Genomic DNA, 26007 nt, shown 5'->3' on the forward strand with positions numbered 1-26007 from the left:
TTCTTAGACCCTCTTTTTTCCCCAATGTGTTTATCATGTGTGTAGTTGTGCTGGAGTATATTGTTGTCTGTCCGTGTGTGTAGTGGTTTGTACATGCATAGCGGTCCGCCTTTTCGCCTCAACCGTGCCTCTAGTCCATCCAACACTCCCGATGGAGCGGGTTACATGTGATAGCCTCGCCGACGCGGAACGGATGCAATGGAAAAGTCGAGAAGGCAGCGGGGAAGGGGACGGGATTTGCCCAGTCGCGGAGGCGACGCCTTTCGTTCGTGATTCGAGCCGCCCGCAAACCCCCTTGCCCCCCGCGTAGGCTTTTTGTCACTGCGAAAGCGGGAAAAAGAAAGCATCCTGGGTACAGTATTTTCTTATTCTCCTCGCTTGCGCCTCAGCCTCTTCGGAAAATCGCCGTCGAAGCACCACGATAGGAGGATGCGGATCCGGCTTTGCGGCCCGCTAAGCGAACCAAGGTGCTGCATGCAGGCATTTTCGTTGGCAAAAGATTCTGTTCAGCGTTTGATGTGATAAGCTATAGAGCGACCGATGAATGACTGGTATTCGAGAAACAGCAACGACGCGATCTCGTCAACTCGTGCCATATCTGATCTGCATATTCTCGAGCTCATGTTGCATTTCGTTGACGTCTTCTGAAAGACGAAGGGTTCACCAGGTCGTGTCTTGAAAAGACAAATGACATTATATTATGATTCTGCGGCGACCGCCAAACAAAAAAAAAGGCATGATCTCATGCTGATTCATCCACATTACGGCGGTGTCACGTCCAATGAAGATAGCCCCGTGCTAGAAGAAGCCATGCCAAACAATAACCTCCCTTAACTCCGCAACGACGTCCGCGGTGTAGAACAGAACGACGTTTGCTGTTGTTTGAGTCCCCACAAAAATGATCACTATGTACCAAGAAGATAAAGCTATGTGGGCAGATATGAGGGGAAGAATCGCGATAAAATACAGGGGTATGTAGGGACCAGAATATCAACCACCCGAAATGTTGCATCGTGCGAATGGGAAACTAGCAGTAGACTCTTGCGAAGAGATTTCTCGAAACCCAGCGAAGAGGATTCCGCAACGCCGCACACCCAAATGATGCATCCCCAACCTGGGTATTATGCCTTTGCAATGAATACTGAACGTGAAACAGGATGGACAAGGTGGGTGGAAACCACAACTGGAATGTTGTGTCTGGAAATTGAAAGGATGACTTCGGCCTGCAATGTGAGAGGAAAAATTTCCCAAGGAAGAGTACGGAGAGTTTAGAACTGTTGCCATCCCTGCTGACCCTGCTGGCCAGGCTGTTGGGGCCAACCAGGCTGCGCGCCAGGCTGCATGAACTGATGCGGGCTCGGGCTGGGTTGGTACATCTGCTGTCGTTGTTGTACGTTTGCGAACGCTGGACTCTGCATGCCGGCGTATCCCATGCCGGCGTGGACCGAGCCTCCGCTGTTCTGATGTTGCAGTTGAGGAGGATGGTGCATGGGCGAAGGAGGAACTGGACTTTGAGAGGTCATGTGCTGGTTGTATGGCATTCCCGGATGTTGTTGGGCCATCGGCGTCGGCTGTGGTTGACCAGGATGCCACATGCCAGCCTGTTGGTAGCCGTAGTTCTGCTGCTGAGGAGTCACAGACAAACTGGGAGATCTCTGGTTCATCACGCCGCCGCTCATAGGGGCGTGCATGCTCCGTATGGGCGTCTGTGCCATCATGTTACTCGGTCCTGGCTGCTGGCTGTACGCTTGTGTCATGATTGGGTTCGATGTTTGCTGTGGTTGCGTTGAGACAGTTGTCTGAGCAACGCCTGCCGTCGCAACATGTGGAGATTGGGTGGCCTGCGTTGATCCGGCGGGGTTGGATACAGCGTCTTGCGGATCCGCAGGTGGAGGCTCATGCGGACGATGCCATATCTCTTCGAGGTACTGTTTTCGATTTGCTCGTTGCTGACTCAAGCCACGGTTGAACTCACTCGCGCTGACTGCTTGACTATGCATATCAATGCTGTTCGTAGACGTGCCCCGGTCTTGAAAGGCGGAGTAGTTGGATCGCGCTCCTTGAGTGCCGCCATAATGGAGATGTTCCAGGTTCCTCAGCGGGTTGTTCGCGTCAAACGTGTAGACAACGTTAGACGTGCCTGCCTTATTCTCATAGTAGATTTGATGCTGTGGCACACGAACGGTCTCGGCTTGCGCGGCCTCCAAGGCGGCGCGCTGGCGAGCGCCACCTGGGCGCTTCTCGCCGGCCGGATCTTCTTCGGTGAATCCTTGCTTGATGGCCTTCGCCTCCCAGTAGTCGTCCCGCACGCGCCTGCCGTTGGCTATCACGCGACTGCCGAACTGACGAAACATGGACCGGGCAGTCACGATGGCGATCTGCCTGGAGCGGTACGAGTACGGAAGGATGTCCTGAGCGATGAGGTGATCTTTCTCCGCCTGATTGGCGATGATCTTGTGCAGGGAGCGGTTTTTGTTGAACAGCAAGTATGAGTCGCGGTAGCCTAGAACCCGCGCACACTCTGTCGCCAGCATGAACAGCTTGTCGCTTCGTCCGGGTACCCAGAAGGTTCGACACTTATACTCTCGTCCGTCCAACAATGCGCCGTTCGGCTGCACCTTTTTCTCACCCGCCTCGTCAAATTCTCTTGGGATGTACTCGTCGCCCTCGGGGTTCAGCTGGTCGGTAGTGTGGTCCCGCACCGTAGGTAGCGCCTTTATCACAGGTCCTTTGCCCGAGCTCACTCGTGTGGGCGATGTCTGTGGGGGCGATGTTTGGGGAACTTGCGATGCCGAGCGAGGTGTCTGCACGGCGTGAGCGCCCGAAGATGGGAGGGCCTGGGATGTAGAGATCGGACTCTCTGCGATTTTCGACTTTGGAGGTCGTCCACGTTTTCGCGGCTTGGAATCATCTGTTTGCGCAGGACAAGGTTAGCTGTTGCATCGCTGCGTCGGACGGCTGTCGCGTCGACGTGTGCGCGTCGAGCTGTGCACCTTTGGGCAAAGGAGAGGCGACGCTACGTACCATCGTCGACGCCGTGTGCTTCGTGCGCGTCTTCAGATCGGCCGCGTTTCAAGCCACGCGGGCTCTGTTCGGTATGACTTGATGAGGCGGGTGGGAGCACTGCTGATGGGCCAACGCCGTAAGTAAGTGTTACCGTTTGGAGACAGCGAGCGGGCTGAAGTGACGAGATGATGGGAAAGGAAATTTTTGCGTGAGGCACGAATGGCATTTGTATGTGCCGACGCAGAGGCGCGCCTAGTCGATGAGTTGTCAATGGGAAACGTACCGGGAGCATCCAGAGCTGCAGGATTGATCGTGCCAGACCCCTCCACATACTCACCAAGCCCGCCATTTACAGGTGGAGGGTGATGCGACATTGAGAACATGCTAGAAGGCGTCCTTGCCAGCCTTTGGATAATGGCCGCGCTGGCGGCAGCAAGCTTTCAACAATGCGTTGCGTGAGGTGGGTGTCGGGGGGGTTCAAGATGGGTGTATGTGAGATGAGATTCGTATGGGTCGCTCAGCGTCGCGACAACATTGATTGGTTGGGGGGTGAGTTGTGGTGTTGGAGCGATGATGCGCTTGCGCTGCAAGCAGCCGTTGCTTGCTAGCCGGACAGAGGCGGAAGATCTGTGCGGAAGGGTGACAAGATCCTGCCGCACGGGGATCGTGGCGAAGCTCAGCAACGACAGGCGCTGCCTACTGGCCGAGTAGCGAGCCGAAAGCGTCGTAGGTTAGCTGCACCGCACGATGGGTGGTGCGCATATACACTGTGTCGGGCTGCAGTTCGGAGCAAGGAAGCGCGTTCGCGCCGTGTGGAAGAGAAAAGTCGCCGGGGAGCTATATGCAGGAAAAGACGAGGTGCAGTGGCAAAAAGATTCAGGTTATAGATTTGGAACATGCAGGCGGACTGCAAGGTAGACAGGAGTGGATGCTGGCAAAGGCTGGAGTCAGCGACCGAGCAACAGCAGCGGCTAGTCGGCTTGGGAGCAGACGGCTGAGCGGCGAATGACAAAGAAGCCACGGAGAGAGAAAGAGAGAGCGTGAGTGGTGCGTGAGGAGCGGTGCGCGGATTCGGCGGGTGTGGGGAGAAGACCGACGGGAGGTTAAGGACAAGGTGTATTGGCGGACGGGGGCGGGAGAGAGAGGACGCGCAAAGAGGGAGGAGCAGCAGCAGCAAAACAACAAGAACAATGAGAGCATCAAAGAACGGCGTACGGAGCGAAGGGGGAAATGGGATATGCGGGAGTGCTTCTGGAGTACGGACGGGATGGCTTGGGCTGTGCAGAGCGCAACAAGAGGCAGGAGTCTGTGATTGGGGAGAGAGCGCAGAGGGATAAGGTCGACGAAGGCAGCGAGACGAACGGAACGATGCACCAGAGAACAAACAGTCCAGTCGTGGGCAAAAGCACAGGGCGAGCTGGGATGAGGGGTGCGCACCTTGGGAGTGTGATAGGTCTGTGGTCTGCTGCGAGATGTGCTCACTGCACAGAGAGAGCGTTCGGCCTCGATGGCTCTTTGTCGTTCCCTGTCCTGTGCCCGTTCTCGCCAGGCCTGGGCCCGCTTCCGGTGCAGGATAGGATTGAAGCGGCGAGCGCGCGTGGGGACAGCCCAGAACTTGAGTTCTGCGCTCGCGACACCAAGTTGGCCGGCGTCGTTGTTGTCGGAGCGGGCTGCACAGGCGCACACGGCCAGCTGATGTCGCCAGACGGGAGCGCAGCGGGACACCGGCAAGGAGAGAGGGCGCAACGATGGCTTCCTCGTCGCTGTTGAAACGTGGTAATAACGGCAGTGACAAGAGATACAAGAAACAGATACGAGGGTGATGGCGCGATGGTTTGCGATCGAAAACGAGCCATGGCCGGGTTGGACGAGAAAAGCGGCGCGTGCAAAACCCGCGCAAGAGTAGGGGGTTTTCGCAGCCCGGTCGGTGCCCTGTCGACCCGTAACATTACTGCCGTGTCCAGCCTAGTTCCAGCCGACGCCACCCAAACCATTCACGCGCGTCCAGCAACGAGCGTCTTCCACTCACCCTCCCCTCCCACCCAGAAGAGCCTCATGCTGTGCTTTGTGGTTGCAAGAGCAAGACCGCCGTCGTCGCCGCAAGGAGGCTGGCTATGCCGCTGCACGACAGTCTTTCGTCGTGTGCTACCGTCCGAGTCCTCTCCGTCCCTCGGCGTCATCCACGCGCGATCGGGCGTCAGCTTCTTGTGCAAAGCCAACAGCTTTCCGATAATGACAGATTGAACGCCCCGCTGCCATTCCCTCTATCGCCGACAAGCCGATCGCGCCAATCTAGCATTATCTTCTGACAGATTTGCAACTCGTCCGGCCCAGAAAAAAAAACGCGCCGTCGATGACGGTCTCCGCTAGCTTCTGGCCCTTCCGCGCACTTTTCCACGGTTACGTACCAGTTCTGCGACCACTGCGACCACAGCTACTCACATGAGATTGTCGAAATGCATCTGCTCGTCTATTCTCCTGCGCTACATCCGAGCTTCGCCGGCCTTGCATGCTGCTAGGAGAAATAACCCCAAAACAGGCTGAGCCTCGCATGGCATCTCGATTTGTGCAAGCTCGACTTCAACCTGGGTCACTGACCCGGTCTGGCGTCTTCCGTGACTGTACTGTAGGCCAGAGGCCAAAGAAACTCCAAGCCTGCGCTGGCTTGTTTTTTTTACTACTCTTGCTCGAATGGGGAATGGCTATAGCCATCGCATGGCATCGCATGATGATTCCCTCTCTTCGGCTTTGGCTCTCTCCGTCCCTCCCTACCCACTTATTCCTCCTCCCGCCGTCAACTTTCGTCTGCCGCTGACAGGATCGCAACAAGCGAACCAATTGTCGCGGGATCATCCGCTTACGAGATGCAGTTTTTCTCCTGCGCCCGGCTGGACGGCCAGTGACTTACGCGAGCAGTAAAAAAAGATCGGTCGCTCGTCGAACCCAGTCTGGGGTCTTGCCGTAGCCCGCTGCAGATGAACTCACAAGACATGACTTGCAGCAAGACTTGTGGCTTTCCCATAGAGCGCTCCCGGCTCAATGACTCTTACGCTACCTTCGCCAGCTCTCACCAAAGCTGATAGTGCTATTTGAGACGTCGTTCGTTCGCTGCGAAACCTATCTATTGCCCGGTTTTTGCCACTCTTTACACAAAAACCGTAGACGTGAATCCTTGCTCGGGGCCTTCTCCAGCTCCGCTTCTTCCTTAACGTTCGATGATCTGCCGGGAAAGAGTAATCTACAAGAACAACCGTGTCTCACCCATGCTTTCGCGCCTTAAGCGGTTCCCGGTTAGATGGGAACTCAAATACTCTCCTTCGCTCGCCACGCTGCGGACCCAGATGTTGTCCCTCACCTCTGCGGCCTCCTAGATGTTGCCCGCTCGTCATTCGGGCCGAGCATCAAGACGCAGAGGACCCCCGTTCTAGGGTGAGGCTGTAATGTATCAGAAGACGAAGCTATCTCATCGTAACGACGGTTTTCGCGTCTACAATTCGCTGCCAGGCCTTTGGGTAGCGGAGTTTGCACGAGCTGATCTACAAGGCAGCCGTGGGCTTGTGGTCCTCGAACCGGACGATGATTCCGTAAACCAGGTTCAGCTAATGGGAAACCGCAGGATCTGCTTTGAGTCATCCCACTAGTCAGTTGTCATCTGTCATTCGCTCGATTCGTGGACTCGTGCCTCCCGCATTTCCGTTCGAAATTCCTTCAGGCGCTGCGAAAAGACAGTCCTTACGGGGACTCCTTGTCCACGGGCGAGAAACATGCCATTGTACAAACGACTTACGCCCTGCCCATGCCTTGTGCGCAGAACCCTCACGAAACAGTCTCAGCTGTTTGTCCAGCTATTGTCCCCTCCGATCACTCGTTCTCTAGTTTTGGGCAACTCCCGGCCCGAGCCTTGGACTTTCTCAAGTGAGGGTTCAAGGGTACATCAGCCAAGAAGTCTCCACCACTAACCAGTATTTTGCAAAAGACGGCTATCGAAATTGATCCACCACCAACGTCACTTACTAGCGTGCCGTATTGCTATGAACCGGTTTGCTTGATTCAACATTCAGCTGCTTGGATCAACATTCAGCTGCTTGGAGTCTCTACTTTCTCGACCAAGAGGAGCTTCCCTCACTTCTCTCTTTCAGGTTTTTTTTTTTTTGCACTCGCGCGCTTTTTTTTTTTTTTTTTTTTCTTCTTTGTCTGCCATGTGAGGAAGTTTTGTACGACGTCACTACTGGGCCTCTCCGGAATACTCTCCTCTCTTTGATGAGCTCCGACTGGTCGCCATAAGCCTCTATTTGACGTGGCGATCATGTTTTTCTATCCACGTTTGGTACTTCTCTAGACTGGATGCGTCTCTTTATTATCAAAAAATAGCCGCCCTGGATCGCTAAGCACGTTCTGGCGCTCGTGTCAGCTTTCATTTTGATCGTGCCTACCTTACTACTCGGGAAATGCGCGGGTCTCCGTTGGCAATCAGGCGAGATGGCGCAATAATAATATGTAGGAATAAAATAAGTTTGAAAACGTCTGGGGACGTGCACCTTCGTTTCGATTCCACCGCTCCCGTCCCAGATCCCATCGCGTGGTTTTATTTTGGATGCCTGAGGACCGTCGTATCCTGCAAGCCATTCTGTACGACCTTCCACTTTGCCCCGCGCCACGGCGCAAGCAATACTACTTTTGCTCTTCCTCCTCCTCTTCCTCCTCCTCTTCCTCCTTGCATGGCGTAGAAGAGTCGGGCTCGGCACCACGTCTCGACGTCGACAATTACGCAAGACTCGGAAATAGCTTCTGTGTTCCAGCTGTTACGGGGAACTATTCATCAGATGACCCCGTGGGCAGCAGACCCTGGCAAGCTTGTTCTAAGAAACACGACGCGTTTGGTTGAGGAAAAAGATCTAGAATAATTTACGGATGGGAATCCATGCTTGCTCGTTTTTCGACCGATTCTAGCTAAAACGCTCAGGATGACGCGTTGAGAAGTACCAAATAAGACATTGGAAGCATCATCAATATCGTTCGACATGATCGCGTAGACCGCCACCGCCTGATCAGAACTCCGCTTAGTCCTATCTCAAACAGGCTCGCGTCGGCCAATCAGAATTTCACAAGACCTGTCCACTCAAAGACACAGCCTGCGGGGGCGTCTGGTAGACCGGCAAATTGCAAATCTTTTTGGCTTTCTCTTTTGAAGAACCATCAGTTTCTCACAGAGACGGAATCCTTTCCTTGCTGCTGTGCGACACACAATCCAGCCGTTGCGCAGGGACCTTGCCGCGCACTTTAGCGCACATGGCCGTTTGTGTGGGCAAAGGGCTGTTGGTTATGCTCAGCATCTTTGTCGACAAACTTGTAGCGTGATCTGGATTTGGATGAACCATCGGCTGAAATGCAGGTTTTTACAGTGTAATGTTCGCGCTGTGCTTATTTTCCTGCACTGGCTTTTGCTCTCGCCCAAGATGAGATGAAAACGACGCAGGTCAGAATGGACTATGAAGATTCGGAAATCGCGGGTTCCTACACCTAAGTAGACCTGTGTCATCATTGCGAGCAGTCAAATCCTTCGGGAGTCTTCATCATGGCCAGATGGACCTTTTGAGGCTTTGAGGATGCGCAAAACGATAGTGACACCGGAAAGTTAGGGGGGAAATGAACGTGCCCATCATTAATCTTAGCTCAATAATGAGCGCATAAACTAACGTCCCACATCACGATCGGTCTAGGACAGGATACGGCAACGGCGGCCGACCATCGGATCTCCAGGAAACAGCGCGCCGAGCTCTTCCGTCCACTCGTAGGAGAACGAAGTATTTCTTCCGGCCGCCTCTCCGGCAAGTGAGGAGACAGTGGCGTGCAATCGACTGCATATCCTCATCACAGCTGATCAAAGAGGAAGAGGAATGAAGCGGCTGCCATGACAAGGGACGTCCTTACTCCATCGTGACTGCATTTCGCCAATCGACGGTCCAGGCTTGCAAGTTTAACAAAGTCATGGAGACCCGCCCGCGGCGTTGCGGACCAAGTCGAAATACTATTACCGTCTAAGATCGCGAAGAACGAGGAACAGAGGGTTGCTAAGAGCCGAGTAGATTGACTTTTAAGACGTACAGGATTTGGCTGATCGACTTTTGTACTTGATCCCAGCTGCATATCTGCCAGGACGGGCGAGCTTCATTTGCACATCTCTCCGTAGAGAAGTATTCTTAAAGTACGTCGGTCTTTATCAACAACCCTCTGAGATAGGCTTCGTGAAAATAATGTGTACAAATGCTTCCCTCATTCAAGAGCAATTTACGAATGCCATCATATCCAATACATATGCAAAGATCAGCTGGTTAAAATTGTCTGCAAGTTTTATCGCTGTACGGACCTTGCGTAGGTTGTTTGAGAGATGTGGAACACTACGTACGTCTTTTTGCATATTCGTCTCAGATCTCTGAGAATTAGGAACAGAACATTCACATCCATGTTAAGGCTTTCATTTTTTTTCTTTTCAAAGCTGTCGATCCCTCGTGCTAACGACGAGAGAAGTTGAAGGCACTTGTCCCAAATGGCGGTACCACTTCTCTTGGTCCTTGGCAGTCCTATTTCATGAGCCACCTAGGTCAGGCGACAGTACCATTAGCGGGTTTTACCAGACCACCACGAGTCATCGAACATACTGGAGGATGACTAGCTTATTCCAGTCTATTTTCGCAAAAGGAGTTAGATCAGAAAAGAGGCAAAGCTATGTGCAAACAGGTTCGTGGCTCACATGTTTCGTGAAACCAGACGTACGTGTAGGATTTGCGTGGATGCCCTCCACGAGCATGGCTGTCCTGTGGCGCGTGTCAAGGCTTGGTGTCACAGTCACACAACAGAACATGGTGATAAAGATGCATGGCTGTCTTCCAGATGCAGCTCTTGTCCTACGTTTCTAGCCCTGGACACTAGTTCTTCCTGCTGAACAACGAACGCGGCAGTGTGACATGCTCGCGACGCGACAATTCGGGCAAGATCGACGATAATGCCCTAAGCGCTGGCCATGTGGACATTTTGTAGCTGTTCCCCACCTCTTAGGGTAGCATGAAATGTTTGTCGTTCTCAACATGCTATTGGATGCTAAATTTGGTGCAGGCGAACGGTCGAACTGATTTCATGGAATGGGCGAAAAAGTGACTGGCACAATTGTGACCAATCGCACAGCCACTACTTCGCGATTTCAACGGCCTTGGAAATCGGGAGGCCTTCCACGACCTTTGATAAGACTCCCCAGCTTTGCCGTGCCATTAACCTTACGGTTTCAAAGCTTTGATTGCTTGCTCCCTTCGCATCTTACTATTGTGTTTGTCCGCCATGAAAGTTTCAAAAAATTTGAGAGAGTTGCGCTTCGTAGTGGGCAGTTTGCCGCTGAAAACGCTGGAGACGCCTGGGCCCGACATTTCGAACACGACTGCGTAGGCTCCCCCTCGAAGTATTTGCCAAAGGGCCCGAGAGGAGGTTAAAACAAACTGTGCGACGAGCAAGTCGAGCAGTGTCACACCCATGATGTTCTTCGATCCTTTTTTTGACCGTTCTCAGAACGGTGGTTCAAATCAGCCTTGCATCGACCTATTGTAGTTTAGCTCCGCGAACCGCGAACCTCCAGCACGAACTCCGAGCTCGCGGCCACAGATCGCGTCCGGGGGTGCTTTGACGAAAAAAAAGAAAAAAAAAAAGGGAAAAGTCGAAACTCAACGGACGACAACGCCGTACGAGCCGGCCATCGATTCCCGTACCAACCACTCGACCGTCAAAAGCGTGTGCGGAGAGCGTAGAAGCGGACGACTCCCTCCCCCCCCAGTCTCAAATGTCCTCGCCATGGACTGATTCGCCGTACATACGCTCCTTGCTCGTGCGTAACCTCCTTCTCCTCCTCCCTCCTCCTCCTCCTCCTCCTCCCCTCCCCCATGTGTCGCGTTCCCTCGACATCTGCCACGTCGCGACCGAGCGTGGGGCGCATCGCTTGACCCCAGACTGACGCCGTGTTTGGGCATGAACAGGCAGGAGCCGTGGCCGGCACGACGGTCGACCTCTCGCTGTACCCGATCGACACGCTCAAGACGCGGCTGCAGTCCTCGCGCGGCTTCCTCGCCTCGGGCGGCTTCCGCGGCGTCTACCGCGGCGTCGGCAGCGCCGTCGTCGGCTCCGCGCCCGGCGCCGCCCTCTTCTTCGTCACGTACGACGGCGTCAAGCGCGCCCTCGCCGCCAGAACCAGCACGGCCCGCAACGCCGCCGGGCACGAGTACGTGGTAAAGGGCGCCGACGGTGGCGCCGTCTCGCACATGGCCGCCGCCAGCGCCGGCGAGGTCGCCGCCTGCGCCGTCAGGGTCCCCACCGAGGTCGTCAAGCAGCGTGCCCAGGCCGTGCAGTATCCCAGCAGCGCGGCGGCGCTGATGGGCATCCTGGGCCAAAGGAGGACCGTCGGCCTGGTGGGTGTGTGGCGCGAGCTGTACCGGGGCTGGAGCATAACCATCATGCGCGAGGTCCCCTTCACCGTGATCCAATTCCCGCTGTGGGAGGGCCTCAAGGCCTGGGCGCTGGCCCGCTCCGGCACGGGCAGGACGCAGGTCTCGGCCGGCGAGAGCGCCCTGTTCGGATCTGTTGCGGGCGCCGTCGCAGCGGGCATCACCACGCCGCTGGACGTGCTGAAGACGAGGCTGATGCTTGCGAGGGAAAAGGTGCCCGCCACGCAGATGCTGGCCACCATTTTGCGAGAGTCCGGCCCCGCGGCCTTCTTCTCGGGCATAGGTCCTAGAGTCATGTGGATATCGATTGGCGGAGCCGTGTTCTTGGGCAGCTACCAGTGGGTCATAAATCAGCTCGGCGGAGAGAAGGGCGAAACATGATCATTTGCATTCCGGCTTTGTTCTTTGGGAAGCATGGGGATTAGAATTTAGACAGGGTAGTACACTTTCTGCCCACTTGTAGCATTACTGTATCATCACCTCACAAGATCCTCGACATTCAACGTCTATGTACACAGAATATTGCATCATTGTCAAAATCTACCCTTGGAGAGAGTTAGAGAAAGAGAGAAAGAATGATTCTCGGAAACCTCTGGAAAAAGGTGGAAATTATGTCCAATTGCCCTCTGGCTTCTTGACACCACCGCTTCCACTTGTAAGTGGCCTCCTCGTATCCTCGCTGTACCTGCTGCCAACACTAGGCCGCGACGGTACAAATTCATTGCTACCTGCACTCTTCTGGCTCCGGTGGCTTCCATTCATGCTTGGCGTCCGCGCATCCGTCGGCAACTTGTCTCGCTCTTGCGTTTGGCCGGCAAGCTGTGCTTGCACACTGGCCGGTAATGCTGGTGGAGTAGGCAGGGCAGGTTCCCGCGGCCTAGGTGATCCAGGGCTGCCAACGGGGGCAGTAAACTGCGAGGAAGTGGATTGCGCATGTCGTATCTCCTTTCGGCCGTTCGCTTTGTAGTACAACATAACGTCCCCGCCTCCGCGCCAGACATGGGCCCGCACCGTAGCCAACGTCATCGTGGGCGAGATTACCTATCCGAGCGTATTAGCAATTTTCGAACAGGCAAGGCGCCTCTTGGTCGAGACAAAGGATGCGTTTTCAAACCTACCTTATCTTGACAATACAACTCCAGATAATCCTCTGGTTTCAGTCTATTTGGATCGGCTGCCTCCGTGGGTGTGGGACCGGGCTCGATCCTCTCAGCCACGTAAGAAAGGATTTTCCTCGCCCTGAGCATCCGATTTGCATTCAGCCGTGTCTGGCCCTCGGCTGAGACCTGGGGCAGCGAGTTTTGCCACGGCTCTAACACGAACGAGACTTTGACGATCTCCTTGAGGGGGATGGTGTTCTTAAGCAAAACGTCTGCCAGCCACGTCGGGGCCACCTTCTCAATAAGGTCCGCCGACGCCGCAAGTGAGCCTACAGTACCCTCGAAGAGATCCGCAACACCACCGGAATCGACGCGGTCCTCTTGAATAAGTATGATGGTGTTTGGTGGTATCTTGAGGACGGGTGTATCGTTGGGCAAGCTGGGAGTGATGTGACTCTCCAGCTTTAGCGGTGGCTTCTCCGTCCCAGGCTCGACTTCTCGCTTCTCGTACGCCTGTACCTGAGCCTCATAATCCAAGCGCATTCGCTGCAGTAGCCCGTAAAAATTATCTTCGATCACACGTTCGTCCTCGGCCTTGCTAGACCGCGATTCTGAATCTTCCGATTTGGAGGAGGATTCTTCTATGACAGTGGCGGGTTTGGCGACGTCGTTCGTTGTGGTCTTCTTCAGGCCTTTCATGCCGAAAGATTTCCACATCTTCTTTCCAAACATGCTTGCCTTTTCGCCCGGTGTGGTAGGCTCGACTCCCGGCGAACCAAGTGGCACGTCGGACCCGTCTGCTGTGTTCATGCCACCAGGAGTGACGCCTGGTGCCGAGCTTGTATTTGGCTGCTGAGAGAAGTAGTCGTTGCCTGCTGGGCTGCTTACGCCCGGTGATCGCGCATCTGTGGGATTTGCGCTTGTCCTATTGAGAGAGTCTCCTTCTTCGTTTGTGGTGGCTAAAGACGGCGCTTGAGCACTTGCCGGGGCAAAAGGTGGAAGTGATATAGGTGCTGGTGTAGCTACACCGATCGCAAGACCTGGCGTTGCCGAGGCCAGATGGTGTCCATTAGTTGGCCTTGGTGTCTCAAGAGAGTGGGGGCCAGCGCCATCGTACCAGCTTGTCATTTGTGACTGCGGTATAGTGATCTTACCTGGAGCGCTGGGCTTACCCGCGTCACTTGCTCTCGAAGCAAGCAAAGAAGACCTGAAGGCTTCATCTCGTTTGATCTCCTCATCGATTAAATTGTCAAACAAGTACCGTAGCACCCACTTCCCAAGATTGATCCGCTGATCCTCTCTAAAGTCTATGTGCTTCGCTTCCTTCAGCTCATCAGCATACATCTCCGCATCGAAGCACGTGTTCTCCTCGAGCACGCAAGTCAAACTGCCTGTCCGTGTGTCGACAGCACACCAATGTGGAACTGCCTCTGTGGGATTAATCTCCCTGAAGACATCCTCGATGTCACGTTTGCCGAAAGATTTGATTGGTGCACATCGTATGAGATCCCAAAGGACGACTTCACTGTTCGTGTCCAGTGTGAGGACGCGTCGCCGGTCGTTGAGCGTCATGTGTTTGATCAGGCCATGTTGGCCTTCAATGGTGTTATCTGGGAGACTGCGTACGGGAACGACTCCACCAGCTTCGGAATCGAGAAGCTGCTCAGACGGTTTTCGTATGCTCGGTGCGGCAGAAACCGAATCTCCTCTGCGGAGGTAGAATGGTGCCGCATTCGAAAGTCGGAGCAAAGCTTGGAACGGAATCTGGCTTGACGAACTACTAGATGGTGGAGGCGGTGGCGTCGGTGCCGTAGGCGATGAAGGTAGCCGTGATTTGCTGGTTGCAACGCTGGCTCTGTGCATCGAGTACGCGTCGGGCACCTGCAAATCGGCCTCTGTATCGACGTCCCGCCATCGATGAATGCTCGATCTTGACGTAGCAGTCCATATGTAGTCTCCTGCATGAATGATCTTATTAATGCCTTCGTGTTCCTGGCACACAGCGACTGACACGCCTTCGTCAATCTCCTCACAACCCCTCGTATCTGTCTTCGCAACGAGACCCGATCGGTCACTGGAGTAGAAGACAGCCAGGCGCGGGTGATCTGAATGCAACGACCACACACTGTCATTGTGCATGGTAAGCGTGTTCATGCACCGGCCCGCCGTCATGGACCATACTTTGACTGTTTGGTCTGAACTTGCGGTCATAACCATGTCGCCATCCTGCGATATGAGAATGTCTCGAATATTGTCCGTGTGTCCAACGAACTTGGTGATTCGTCGCCCTGAACGGGGATCCCACACGCGAACTATGCTCTCAGGCCCGCCTCCAGCAACGAGGGTAGGCGTGCATGCAAGTGCATAGACAGAACCTTTCTCCGCCTTCTCTTCCTCCCCGACGTTAATTCTTAGCTTTTGGCCCGCACCATTCAGATCCCATAGATAGATCTTTCTATCCAACCCGCCCGACGCCACCCAATCTGCGCCGCTTCCAGGGCTTGCCAGCGTCTTAACGTAGTCCTCGTGTAGGCCTATGGTTTGTGGGCGCGAGACGCCGTGCGCATGCGGTCGCCATACCTTGACCGTGATATCCGAACTCGCAGACACGAGGGCTTGGTTGTTCTGCGCGAGCACAATGTCATTTATCCAGTGGGTGTGCGCTTGCACTTGCTGACGGAAGCGAGTAGGCGGCGGCGGCGTCTGGACTTTAGCGCCATTCGCCTCACCGTTGGCAAAGGCTGTCTGGCCTTCGGACAACGGAGTGAGGTCGAGGTTGAGATCCCATGCGCATATTGCACCGTCGCGACCGCCGGAATATCTGCACGCGCACAGAGAGTAAGCTTCCGAACTAGGCTCTGGCAGCGAGCTAAGGGAGGAGCAGCAGCGTACAAGATAGAATTTTGAGGATCTACAGCCAGGCCATTGACGCCTAATCTGTGGCCGCCGGCATCGTTCGCGAGCGGAAGGACTAGAAGGCAGACATGATCAGAGAAAGATTCAACCAAGCTTCGGCTATTTCTCACGGCAGATAGCTTGTATTGGTCAAGGGGACTTTTTGACGTACCATAGGAGATGCGCTTCCGCTGCTTGCGAAGCATTCCACCGGATAATTATGTGCGTGCAGCAGGGCAAGCATGTGTATCAAAAAGAGAGATGGGTGCCGCTTTACATCAAGGACTGCAGCGGGCGCACGGTGCGAAAATGATCTTGTAAATGAACTGCAAGAAAGTGGAGGGAGAATCAGGCGAGGAACGGGCGTTGGGGGTTGAGGTCATTGTACAGGCCGGGTTGGGTTACAACGACGACGGGGGGGAGGGAGAGAGAGCTGGGGCTGGCTGGAGCCTGCCATTCGCTGGCGCATGCCCTGTCTTCAGCGGGGGAGAGAGGGGGGAGGGCCTCGTGGGGAGCGCCCGGTCGGCGGGCTCGGCTGCTGCGTCGCCTAATCCCAGGCCAAGACTGCTTTCAGGTTGCGCAACTGCTGGATTAATCTGCCGCCGAAGCGTATGCTACGACCTCTGCACGAAAGTGCACATTTGCAGCCATCGCTTGAAGAGCTCGACGTGTCAGGTTCGGACAAAACACGTCCGCAGCCCCTGCCACGATATACGCATGTCTCGCGGAGGTCGTGATGAAATGTACGGCATGTGTCGCGCTGAAAGCGGGGGCGCCCTGTGCTGGGGGGCTTAGCTCGTGCACTTCGTGTCACCCACGCGACTCAAACGCGATCGCCCCCGTTGCTGTTGCCGACCACAACCACAACCAAAACTTCGGTGGCCGAAAAGTCCGTTTGCAGTCGTTTTGCAATGCTACAACGCACAATCAAGCCTGTGAGCAGTCGGAGAACCACGAAACTCTTCTTTTGAAGCACTATTCTTCCATTCCAGCATTGAAATTTGGAGCATACCACCTAAGTTCGACTGTTTACGAGACGTCGATATACGTACCTATGGTAACCCAGCTCCACTCTGCGTAATACAGACTCCAGCGCCACTGACATTCCGACTTCTGAAGACAAGTAAATCCCTCCGCCGTCTTGCCTCCGACCATGCTTCTCTCCACACCAAAGGCCTTCCTCCAAATTACCTCTTCCCGCCTGGAAAAGACGAAGACGCCCTAGCCGACCTGAGCTCTCTAACCATTCTCCTTGCTGGCCCCGAAGGTACAGCTTTCGCCTCGGGACTATATACTTTGGAGCTCAAGATCCCTCCCACGTACCCTCAAGCCGCTCCCACAGCTCATTTTCGCACTCGCATATTCCACCCAAACGTTGACCCGTCAACGGGTGCAGTATGTGTCGAGACGCTCAAACGAGATTGGAAGCCCGAACTCACGCTTAGGGACGTTCTGCTCACGATATCATGTCTTTTGGTCTACCCGAATCCGGCAAGTGCACTGAATGCAGAAGCAGGACGATTGGTAGAGACTGAGTTTAGTGAATTTGAGCGAAAGGCTGGATTGTGGGCTCGCATGCATGCACCTATCCCGGCAGCATTGCGGGCTGCTGTCGAGGAGGCGAGAAGACGAGGTGAAGATCAGGGAAATGAGCCGGCTGGCAGCAGCAAACAGATGTTGCGGAAGAGGAGGGAGAGGGAGAAGAAGCCGGAAGGCGAAGACGTGTTTGTGAGAGAGGACTCCGTGAAGACTACACCGCCGAAACAGAGTGGAAAAGCTGCTGTGAATATGCCTGCCCCTGCTCCAGTCTGCAAAGGGCTGGGGATTGATGTCATGCCCGAGTCCAGCTTGAATTCGAGTATCCTAGAGACACCCACGCAAGCTCCTGTTGCTGTGCGACGGAAGAAAAAGTCTAGTCAAGACGACGTGTCGAATCCGACGTCTCAGCCCTCAGCCTCTTCATCAGCAGCACTTGTCCCACGCACGCCCATTTTCAAACCCATCGTCCACTCCAATCCATCCACTCCACGATTAGGCCAGCCCTCTCCAAAACGGAGACGTGTTACCCCACCGGAGAATGATAAGAACCTTGATACTTTCCACCAGCCGCCGAGTGACGATGTTGAACATCTTCAGCCCAAGTCGGGTGAAGATGCAGCAGATCGACCATGGCTTCACTGGCAGAACCTTTCCCCTCAGTCGTCACCAGAAGAGAGCGGAGAGCAAAGAAAAAGCAGGCTTAAAGCAAATATGAAGCGGCTCGAGCTGGTCGCTGGGGATTTATATGCCTGGAATAAGGGTACATTTGGGCCCAGAAAGGGTGTCGACAGGTTATGATGCACCGAAAGGAAATTTCGTTCCCAATGGGAAAAGAGCGCCTCGATATGACTTTTTGCGGTTGTTGGAATGAGCACTAGCCCCTCAGTTTGCGAACTTTGTTGGCATAGCGTAAGGCGGCTTATGTTTTCCTGCATTTTTAGATTAGGGAAGGTTATTTTGACCTTTCAACTTGACTAAGCCACTTTTCCTGGACTTCGACTTCGGCTGAGGTGTGCATGATCCTACATTGCAGGGTTTAAAAAAAGGTCATGCGGGCAGCCTCATGCTAAGAGCTTGAGTATCAGCGAAGCGATACCGTCTAGGACAAGGACAACGACCAGGCGTGTTTTGCTGGACGACGGTAGAAGTGTCACCACAGGACTTGTCGAATTTGTCAGGAGGGAAATGGCGAACAGCGCGATGACTCCATACTTGATGAAGCAAAGTTGAAGTAAAGCTTATTGGTTTGAAAATCATACAGGCCCTGATTCCAAGAGCTACAAATGTCGTGCAATTTGTAATGCACGATGCTGATCATAGAAATTGTGCTTGGAACATACTCAAAGCTCCAGATGACAGGGCCTTCGTCCGTTTTTCTTATCCAGCCAACAGGAACATGATTGTTGTCTCTATCCTATCCCGCTGGCCGACCTTAAGCCGCTCATATTGGTATCTCGCCGTTTTCACATTCGATGACTTTGTAACATATTAAGGATGTGGCAAGCGGCTGTTCGCTGCCATTCAAGAGATCATGCTGCATTCCATGGCAGAATGAAAACCGCATAGACAGTCAAGACTCATCGCCGCTCTGGTTCCCTGGCCTTGAGTTGGCGTTCTGACCTTGGACATCCGCAAAAAGTGATGCCGTCAAGGGATGCAAACATTGGACAAACTGTGCAGTACTAGCTGAGCTACAGATGCACGAGGCCAACGAGTTTCACTGTGTTCCTTGTAATTGGCCACACCTCTCATGGCAAAGCTGTTCTTTGGTGTCAACTAAGAGTCCTGACTTCAGATGATTGGCTGAAGGAAAGAAGCTTTCTTTGCCGCTAACAACAAGGTCCTGCCCTGCACCCCAGACCCTTGCTTGCATCATGCGTCCCTACAGCCTCGCAAGCGAAACGCACGGAATGGGGAAGAACAGAGCAGAACAAGCCAGACCAGAGGAGAAAAAGGTTACGAGATTCCATACGCTCTCTCATTTGTGTGAGGCGAACAGTGGGAAATGGAAAAAGTAAGTTGAATTCGGCAAGTTCCACTTAGGAGCGTGTCGTCCATTCTGTCAAACTTGAACCTGATGCTTAGAATAGTCAGGCAGATCCAGTAGAATGAGACTCTGCACGTGCGAGCACGGCGATCACTGCTGCTCCTCTTGAGTACTGTAATAATGCTGGATCACACTCTGGGAACGACGGGACGTTCTTTACCCGCCTGGTTCAAGCAGATTTTTGGCAGCAATCTAGCCTATCTTTGCCATCTGCGCCTTGCCACCCATTGCTTGCACATCTCGTGACTTTACGTCAGGTTTGCGAAATCAGCCCACGGTCGTGAGCAGAGGTTTCGCCAATCGTAAAATTTGAATCAAAACTAGTGACACCTTAACCACGAGATCTACTCTGCATATGTCGACCAATCACACTTCGAAACGTCGTTGACTCTTCCCCAACATCCTGGATGCGGAGACCGTGTAATGGGTCGGGTAACGCCGAGCGAGCCACTTACGAGAACGCAGACCCCATGCTTTCAATCACATGTCCCGACTCGATTGATGTAATAGGGTGATTATCATGATGGCAAGCTCCAATGTGTACTGTCGATTTTGATCTGCAAAACCGTATAAATTTGCTTGCCCCGCGCTCTTGCCAAAGTGCAGTTTAGTATATTTATCACACTATCTTCAATCTACCCACCACCAGAAAACCAAATACCTTTATTTCGTCAGGACTCAACCATCAAAGATCCGTATTCGAACCAAAACATACTACAGACATCATCAAAACGTCGCCATGGGCTGCTTCGGATTTTGCTCTAAGAACAAGGACGACGCTCAGAACCGCTCGAACTCAAAACGCTACAGCCAGAGCAGCTTAGGCTCAGAGGGTGCCAAAGACATGGGTTCGCCTCAGTCGAAAAAATCTCGAGGACAGAGCGGAGAGAGGAGAAGAAGCTCACTGCCAAGCTGGCTATATCGAGAACAGAATGTGATTCCCCATGTGTAAGATCAGGCGGCGGCATCTTGGCATGATATCCACGAGCTATGGCAGTTTCTATGGATCACGACACGCTATTTGTTAATCGAGACCACTGGGAAGGGAGTCATATATAGTTATGTACATGTATCGTTGAGCAATCAAGACTGGTTCCACTTTTCAATCCAAGCTCAGATGTCTGCGTACACATTTCTTCGTTTAGATTTTTCAATCGACGGCAGCGAAGTGAAAAACCTTTACGCACTTCTGACAGACCAGCTCGGTTTCAGCGAACTTGAGGGGAAGTCAAAGACGTCTCTCGATAGAGTCTTCACGCTTCCAAGCTGCACCTATGTTTGGGACAAACATGTAGAGGCTGCGCGTAGTAGCTTTCGCCCCATCAGATGCTTACATCGGCGAGCACCGACGGGACTCCCTACGAATTCAGGATTTTGTCGTGCAGTCTACATTTTCAGATGCAGTCCTGTCATTGAAAGAAGATGGTGTGAGAATATGCTAGACGTGATGACAGCGGAGTAAGAGTGTACATCTTCAGCGAGCGCAATGAGCTGTGGACAACAATAGCATAGCTTTCGAGTGATGACCGACAGATGTTAGTAGTACACGCAGAAGATCAAAAAGCGCTGAATCCCCGCGATGCTTCAAAAACACGTTGTTTATTCAGTATGCCAGAATGCCATGTTGTGAACTAAGTACCACTGGGGACCACGTGCTAAGGGGTATCATTATCTGTAATGAAACATGTTTAAAGCAATGTAGACGTGGGAGTTAAACCACTTGTCGTCTTAAGCATTTACACGGGGCTCAGGAAGAGTCTTTTTATCTTATTTTTTACTGGTCTTGTCTACTAAAAAATGATGTGCTAAGCGAGTCTTTGGCCCTGTGTCCTGTTGATGCTTAAAATGATCACTCGATTGCCGTCGTAGAAAAGTATAATGTATCCAAACATATGGAAACAAGCCCGCGAGTTCAGCGAGCTCAGGCCTGATTTGCACCAAACAATCACACCAGGTCTCACGACTTCGGATTCTGCCTAAAATTCATGCTATAACCTCCAGTCTTCTCGTCCTTTACAAACTGGAAATTGTCCGTCGACAGACCAAAGGGCTTGAGTATGCCGTTACCCAAAGTCTTCAACTTGTCCATCATCTCCGCCATCTCCTTGTTCTTTGCCACTTCCAGTTTGGGAGGCAAGCCCTTCAGGGCCTTGTCCACTGTCGCCTTGTCTATTCCCGAAAGGTTTGAAAACGTCGAAAGCAGTTGATAGTCCTCCAAAGCACCCTGAAGATTAGACCAGCCACCTTCTTCTGAGCGACCTTTCGCGCGCCGCAGCAGGGTCTTGATGCGCAGTTTCTCGACGTCGGCGAGAGTTTTCTTAGACACATCGGCAAGAATTTCTTGTCGCTCAGAAGTTGTTTCGTCGATTTCGACTATGCCGGCATCCTGCGTCTTACCGGCATCTGCACTGTTCTTGTTCTCCCCGTCTTTCTGCCTTTGTGGCAGAGGATCGACCAAGTCCAGCTTTTCCAGCGCCGCTGTTGCCGCCTCAACTGCATTCTTCCACTCTGAGAGTTTCAGATAACATGCTGAGATGTTCGATTTTAGCACGGCTAGATCGTAGTCAAGATACGTTGGTAACTTGTCGTAAGCCCGACTGTAGCCGTCTATTGCCTCCGTGTATTGTGAAGTTGAGAAGAGTGTGTTGGCGGTCGATTTGAGTTGGTTCGCCTCTTTGAGGAGCTGTGATTCTTTCTCAAAGGGGAGCCGGGATTGCAACGTGTTTGCTTTATCATTATCATCGGGGGCCATGTTCGGGTGTCGAGTGTCCCAGGAATGAGCTTATGGGAATGTAGGATAGGTTTCTAGAAACGGCATAAAATCCTAAAAGGAAGCCGACCGCGGACTTCTGATTGGTTCAAATAGCAGTACTACACTAGCAACACTAAACTGTGCATAAGTCAAGAGTCACACGCTGCAACTTACATTCGAGTTATTCAGTAGCGGGCTTCTCGGCTACTGTTGAAAATTAAGGTTAGTTTCACTCGGAAGAACTCGATTACGTTGTCGATCTCAGCCTTTAGCTGTTGTAGAAAGGTACCATATATCGGAGGAAAAAGGAGAAAAAAGAAAACAAAGAGCATGGCAAAATCTGGACTGCCCGCAGTGCGGGCATGTTTGTTCGACATGGATGGTCTTCTCATAGACTCTGAAGACATATACACTCTATGCACGAACAAAGTGCTTAACGAATATGGGAAGCCAGACTTACCATGGAACATTAAAGCGCAATTACAGGGTCGTCCAGGACCCGAGGTTAGTCTCTCCAGGACTTCACTTGGTACTTGATACTGACCATCTATACAGGCAGGCAGGATATTGCGCGAATGGGCCCAACTGCCTATCTCTCAAGAAGAGATGTATGCCAAAATCTCGGCCTTACAGGTAGAGCACTTCCCAAAGACCAAAGCACTTCCTGGCGTCCCTCAACTTCTTTCCACACTTTCCAAGGCCACAAACCCCAAAGTGCACCTCGCTCTCGCAACATCGTCCCACAAACGCAATTTTGAGATCAAGTCTGCGCATCTCGCGGATCTGTTCTCTGTCTTCGACGAAGAACACCGAATCCTTGGGGACGATCCCCGCATCGGCGCTGGGCGTGGTAAGCCGGCGCCTGACATCTACCTGCTTGCATTGGAGACCATTAATGCCCGGTTGCGATCTGCTGGGGAGCGGGAGATTCACCCGGAAGAGTGCCTCGTGTTTGAGGACTCAGTGCCCGGCGTTGAAGCAGGACGACGCGCGGGGATGCAGGTAGTGTGGTGTCCTCACCCAGGGCTACTTAATGAATACAAGGGGCGAGAGAAAGAAGTTCTTGCAGGGTTGACCGGTGAGCACAAGGATGAGGAGGATGCAGGTGCGAATGTGGTCGAAAACGTGCAGGACGATGTGGAGGGGAAGGAGAAGAGATTACATGCGCGGATTAAGGGCAGACCAGGTGAATTGGATGATGGATGGGCGGTGTTGTTAAACAGTCTTGAAGACTTTGACTACGAATGGTTTGGCATACAAACTACGGCTGGCGCGAGCACATTGTGATTAAGGCACATGAGATCATCTCTGTACTGGCAAATGTGTCAATATGGACGTTTAGATCAAACTAGCAACGTCTTCACATGTGCGATCTCCCTACGTGTGATCTGCGGAAGTATTCTAATGTTCATTTATGTGTTGATTCCGTATTTAGTGTGATGAGTCGAGGTAAGGACATTTGAATCAAACGCTGTCATAGCGAGCAATCCACATCTACAGTCCGATGCTGAGGCAGCGCCTTGGAAAACTCGAGACACGGGACTTTGCAACCCATTACGAGAGTTGAAGATCGGTTTGCATCGCAAAGATATTAGAGGTCAAAGGACCATCTACGCAGCTTCCTCGGTCTTCTCCTTGCTTGCTTCCTCTGAAGGTACAACTTCCTTTTCTTGACCTTCAAGATCTGGCATCTCTTCATCGTCGCTCTCATCCCCATCCTCATCGTCCCCCGTAGCATCAGGCCCGGCCCCGAGTTTGGAGAAGTCAATGTCCTCAAAACCACCAGGTCCACCACCCATTCCGCCCATCTTGCTCATGAAGTCATCATCGTCAGCGTTTCCATCCTGCTCATCCTCATCGACCCACTGCACCAGTAGTTAGCTACTAACGCTCTTTCAGAGGACGCCTCGCGATCACGCTCACCTTGTCAAAGTCCGTTCTCAAAAAGTGCACCTTCCCTTTCTCCTTCAGCAGCCGTGGCCAATACTCTTGTTTTAGCTCCTTCTTGTACAGCACGAGCTCGAGGTCGCGGTCGGTGTGATTCTTCTTGGTCTTCGCCGGGTCGATCTCAGCGAACAGTTCTAACTTGGTCTTGTAGTTGAGGTTCTTCGTCGTTGAGTGGCCTGACGCCTCGACGTATGTGGGCTGTATGTCCAGCTTCAGCGAGTCGGCAGGCACATCGGGCATGGTGATCGTGAGGTAGATGTAGTTCTTGTCGGGATCGCTGTCGCTGGAGCGTTGCGCCCATAGCACTGGATTCAGCGTTGCGTTAGTACAAGATCATGGCGACGTATTGTGTGCAGAATGCGTTGAAAGACTAGGTCACACTTGAGGAAGCCGAGAGCCGACAATTGCTCTTGCGCGACGCCCAAGAAGTACAGCATTTATCTGATCTGAGGTAGCCTGGACGCACCTTCAGGATGCACGGTGTCGGACATGTTTGCAAGCGGGGAAGTGTGGCTTCGTGTGCGGTCGTCAAGCGTGAGCTTCTGGCAGCGAAAGGCCGTACAAGTGTGGTGTAAAGGAGTTGTTGACAGCTGTGCGAAAATGGTGTTAGATGGACAGGCTGCTGCGAACGCGGAGTTTTACAGGTGTTTGTGCCGGCGAGGCTGGGGTAAAGAAGCGTGTAGAGCCTCGTCGAAATCGGGGGGCCGTTTGAGGCACGTCACAAACAAGATCAAATCTCTCTGCTTGCGCTCCACAGCGACCAGGCCGAGCCTCCTACAGCCAATGCCCTACTTGTTATAGTTTGATCTGGGAAAAATTTTCATGTGCTGGGCTCCAAACTGGTGAATGCAGTCTCGGTGGGATGGGCTTCAATTAACGCTGCCCCGCCATTAGCTGTGTTCCTGTCGAGGGCGAACGTCGGAGGCGTCAAGGACGTCACAGCTGGCTTAGACTTGGGGGCACCTCAACCCAGCACACCTAGTACATTGGATCGCGGCCCACGCCCATCCCAAGTCACGCTCGCAACGGCGATCATCTGGTTGCGTCCGCCTTCGAGTGCCTTCCTTCTGGTCTTGCCGAGCGCCAGGAAACCGACTATGCAGGCTATCAGATCCTATATGTTCGGGCCAACGCCCGAGGAGCAGGTATGCGGTCTGGGGCGGTGACGCTGTTCACTGGCTAATGCGTGCGCGCAGAAACGAAAGTGCAGCGCCCTCATACGGAAAAACACACGGCTTTTGGACCGCGACATACAGAACCTCAAGGCGCTTGAAACCAAGACGTGGGCGCCACCAGCCTTCGTGCAGCAGATCACAGAGCGCTGAATATGCGACAGGAGAAACCTCATACTACAAGCCTCAAAAAGAGCACAGCGTAACCCCTCGCAAGCCAAACAGGCGGCAGCAGAGACACGCGTTTTTGCGCGCGAGCTCATAAGAATACGCAAACAATCCAACCGCCTCCACACAAGCAAGGCGCAACTGCAATCCGTCTCTATGCAAATCAACGAAGCCTTTTCCATCCGCAAGATAGAAGGCTCGATCAAAGCATCAACTGGCATCATGAAAAACGTGAATGCATTGGTGCGGCTACCCGAACTCACCGGTACCATGCGTGAACTGTCACAAGAGTTGGTCAAAGCAGGCATCATCGAAGAGATGGTGGGCGATATCCTACCAGACAGTGAACTGCTTGAAGGTGAAGACGAGGAGGCTGAGGCTGAGGTAGACAAGGTACTGAGCGAGGTGCTGAAGGATAAGCTTCCAACCACCGACCAGAAAGTGGACGAGGACATTGTACCAAGCGTTCCGGCCGAGGAGCTGGAGGAAGATCAGGAAGAGATGTTGGCACAGATGCGCGGAAGACTCGAAGCTTTGAAGAGCTAGTACTGAGACTGACAAACTGGATACCCTTGGAGTTGGCTTTTATGTCAAATGCGTAGAGCTACATTCAAAGCATTCTTTTTTCCATTATACCTGACTGAATGCAGCCAAAATGAGCATCTGAATCCGTGGAGCAGCTCATAGCTTCGGCATATCTGCAAGGTGGGCTGAGTTGCGTCTTTGATCATCGTTGTCCCTTCGGCAGCACGCCCAGATATGAATCAGACATGTTCCCACGGCTTTTTATTTCTACTTTGTCTCTCGTCAACCAAGCCTTTGGGACGAGTGATAGATAATGACTATCGATTACGCAAGAGGATTTCAACCTGCCCACAAATTCGCTCATATCGAAACT

The 26007-nt window shown here is 53.1% G+C and overlaps 8 protein-coding genes across 9 annotated transcripts; 4 read left to right on the plus strand and 4 right to left on the minus strand.

Annotated features, from left to right (window-relative positions):
• Positions 1 to 535: 535 nt before the first annotated feature.
• Positions 536 to 4824, minus strand: PV09_02357. 2 transcript variants are annotated; one of them, XM_016355382.1, is made up of 4 exons: positions 4444 to 4824; positions 3290 to 3937; positions 3025 to 3126; positions 536 to 2911 (listed from the first exon to the last, which is right to left on the minus strand). In XM_016355382.1, the coding sequence occupies exons 2-4, from the start codon at positions 3387 to 3389 to the stop codon at positions 1269 to 1271; spliced, it is 1845 nt and encodes a 614-aa protein (XP_016216518.1). In that variant the 5' UTR covers positions 3390 to 3937; positions 4444 to 4824; the 3' UTR covers positions 536 to 1268. The 2 variants fall into 2 exon arrangements, with proteins under 2 accessions (XP_016216518.1, XP_016216517.1); XM_016355381.1 differs by having other exon boundaries at positions 3290 to 4824.
• Positions 4825 to 10643: 5819 nt separating this feature from the next.
• PV09_02358 (uncharacterized protein) lies at positions 10644 to 12153 on the plus strand. The gene is made up of 2 exons (XM_016355383.1): positions 10644 to 10876; positions 11025 to 12153. The coding sequence occupies exons 1-2, from the start codon at positions 10832 to 10834 to the stop codon at positions 11868 to 11870; spliced, it is 891 nt and encodes a 296-aa protein (XP_016216519.1). The 5' UTR covers positions 10644 to 10831; the 3' UTR covers positions 11871 to 12153.
• On the minus strand, positions 11884 to 15848 carry PV09_02359 (uncharacterized protein). The gene is made up of 4 exons (XM_016355384.1): positions 15657 to 15848; positions 15482 to 15560; positions 12608 to 15410; positions 11884 to 12530 (listed from the first exon to the last, which is right to left on the minus strand). Exons 1-4 carry the CDS (start codon positions 15688 to 15690, stop codon positions 12099 to 12101), a joined length of 3348 nt encoding a protein of 1115 aa, XP_016216520.1. The 5' UTR covers positions 15691 to 15848; the 3' UTR covers positions 11884 to 12098.
• Positions 15849 to 16220: 372 nt separating this feature from the next.
• Positions 16221 to 18398, plus strand: PV09_02360 (uncharacterized protein; the record flags this gene model as incomplete). Its single annotated transcript, XM_016355385.1, has 2 exons — positions 16221 to 16541; positions 16604 to 18398. The coding sequence occupies 2 exons, from the start codon at positions 16221 to 16223 to the stop codon at positions 17819 to 17821; spliced, it is 1539 nt and encodes a 512-aa protein (XP_016216521.1). The 3' UTR covers positions 17822 to 18398.
• Positions 18399 to 20809: 2411 nt separating this feature from the next.
• On the minus strand, positions 20810 to 21854 carry PV09_02361 (uncharacterized protein). The gene has a single exon (XM_016355386.1). It carries the CDS (start codon positions 21820 to 21822, stop codon positions 21028 to 21030), a length of 795 nt encoding a protein of 264 aa, XP_016216522.1. The 5' UTR covers positions 21823 to 21854; the 3' UTR covers positions 20810 to 21027.
• Positions 21855 to 21976: 122 nt separating this feature from the next.
• Positions 21977 to 23245, plus strand: PV09_02362 (uncharacterized protein). Its single transcript, XM_016355387.1, has 2 exons — positions 21977 to 22326; positions 22378 to 23245. Exons 1-2 carry the CDS (start codon positions 22153 to 22155, stop codon positions 23107 to 23109), a joined length of 906 nt encoding a protein of 301 aa, XP_016216523.1. The 5' UTR covers positions 21977 to 22152; the 3' UTR covers positions 23110 to 23245.
• Positions 23147 to 24646, minus strand: PV09_02363 (uncharacterized protein). Its single transcript, XM_016355388.1, has 3 exons — positions 24236 to 24646; positions 23746 to 24074; positions 23147 to 23687 (listed from the first exon to the last, which is right to left on the minus strand). Exons 1-3 carry the CDS (start codon positions 24258 to 24260, stop codon positions 23433 to 23435), a joined length of 609 nt encoding a protein of 202 aa, XP_016216524.1. The 5' UTR covers positions 24261 to 24646; the 3' UTR covers positions 23147 to 23432.
• PV09_02364 (uncharacterized protein) lies at positions 24506 to 25882 on the plus strand. Its single transcript, XM_016355389.1, has 3 exons — positions 24506 to 24914; positions 24966 to 25051; positions 25106 to 25882. The coding sequence occupies exons 1-3, from the start codon at positions 24867 to 24869 to the stop codon at positions 25653 to 25655; spliced, it is 684 nt and encodes a 227-aa protein (XP_016216525.1). The 5' UTR covers positions 24506 to 24866; the 3' UTR covers positions 25656 to 25882.
• Positions 25883 to 26007: the final 125 nt, after the last annotated feature.

This window comes from Verruconis gallopava (genome assembly GCF_000836295.1).
Source record: "Verruconis gallopava strain CBS 43764 unplaced genomic scaffold supercont1.6, whole genome shotgun sequence".
NCBI classification, from domain to species: Eukaryota; Fungi; Ascomycota; class Dothideomycetes; order Venturiales; family Sympoventuriaceae; genus Verruconis; species Verruconis gallopava.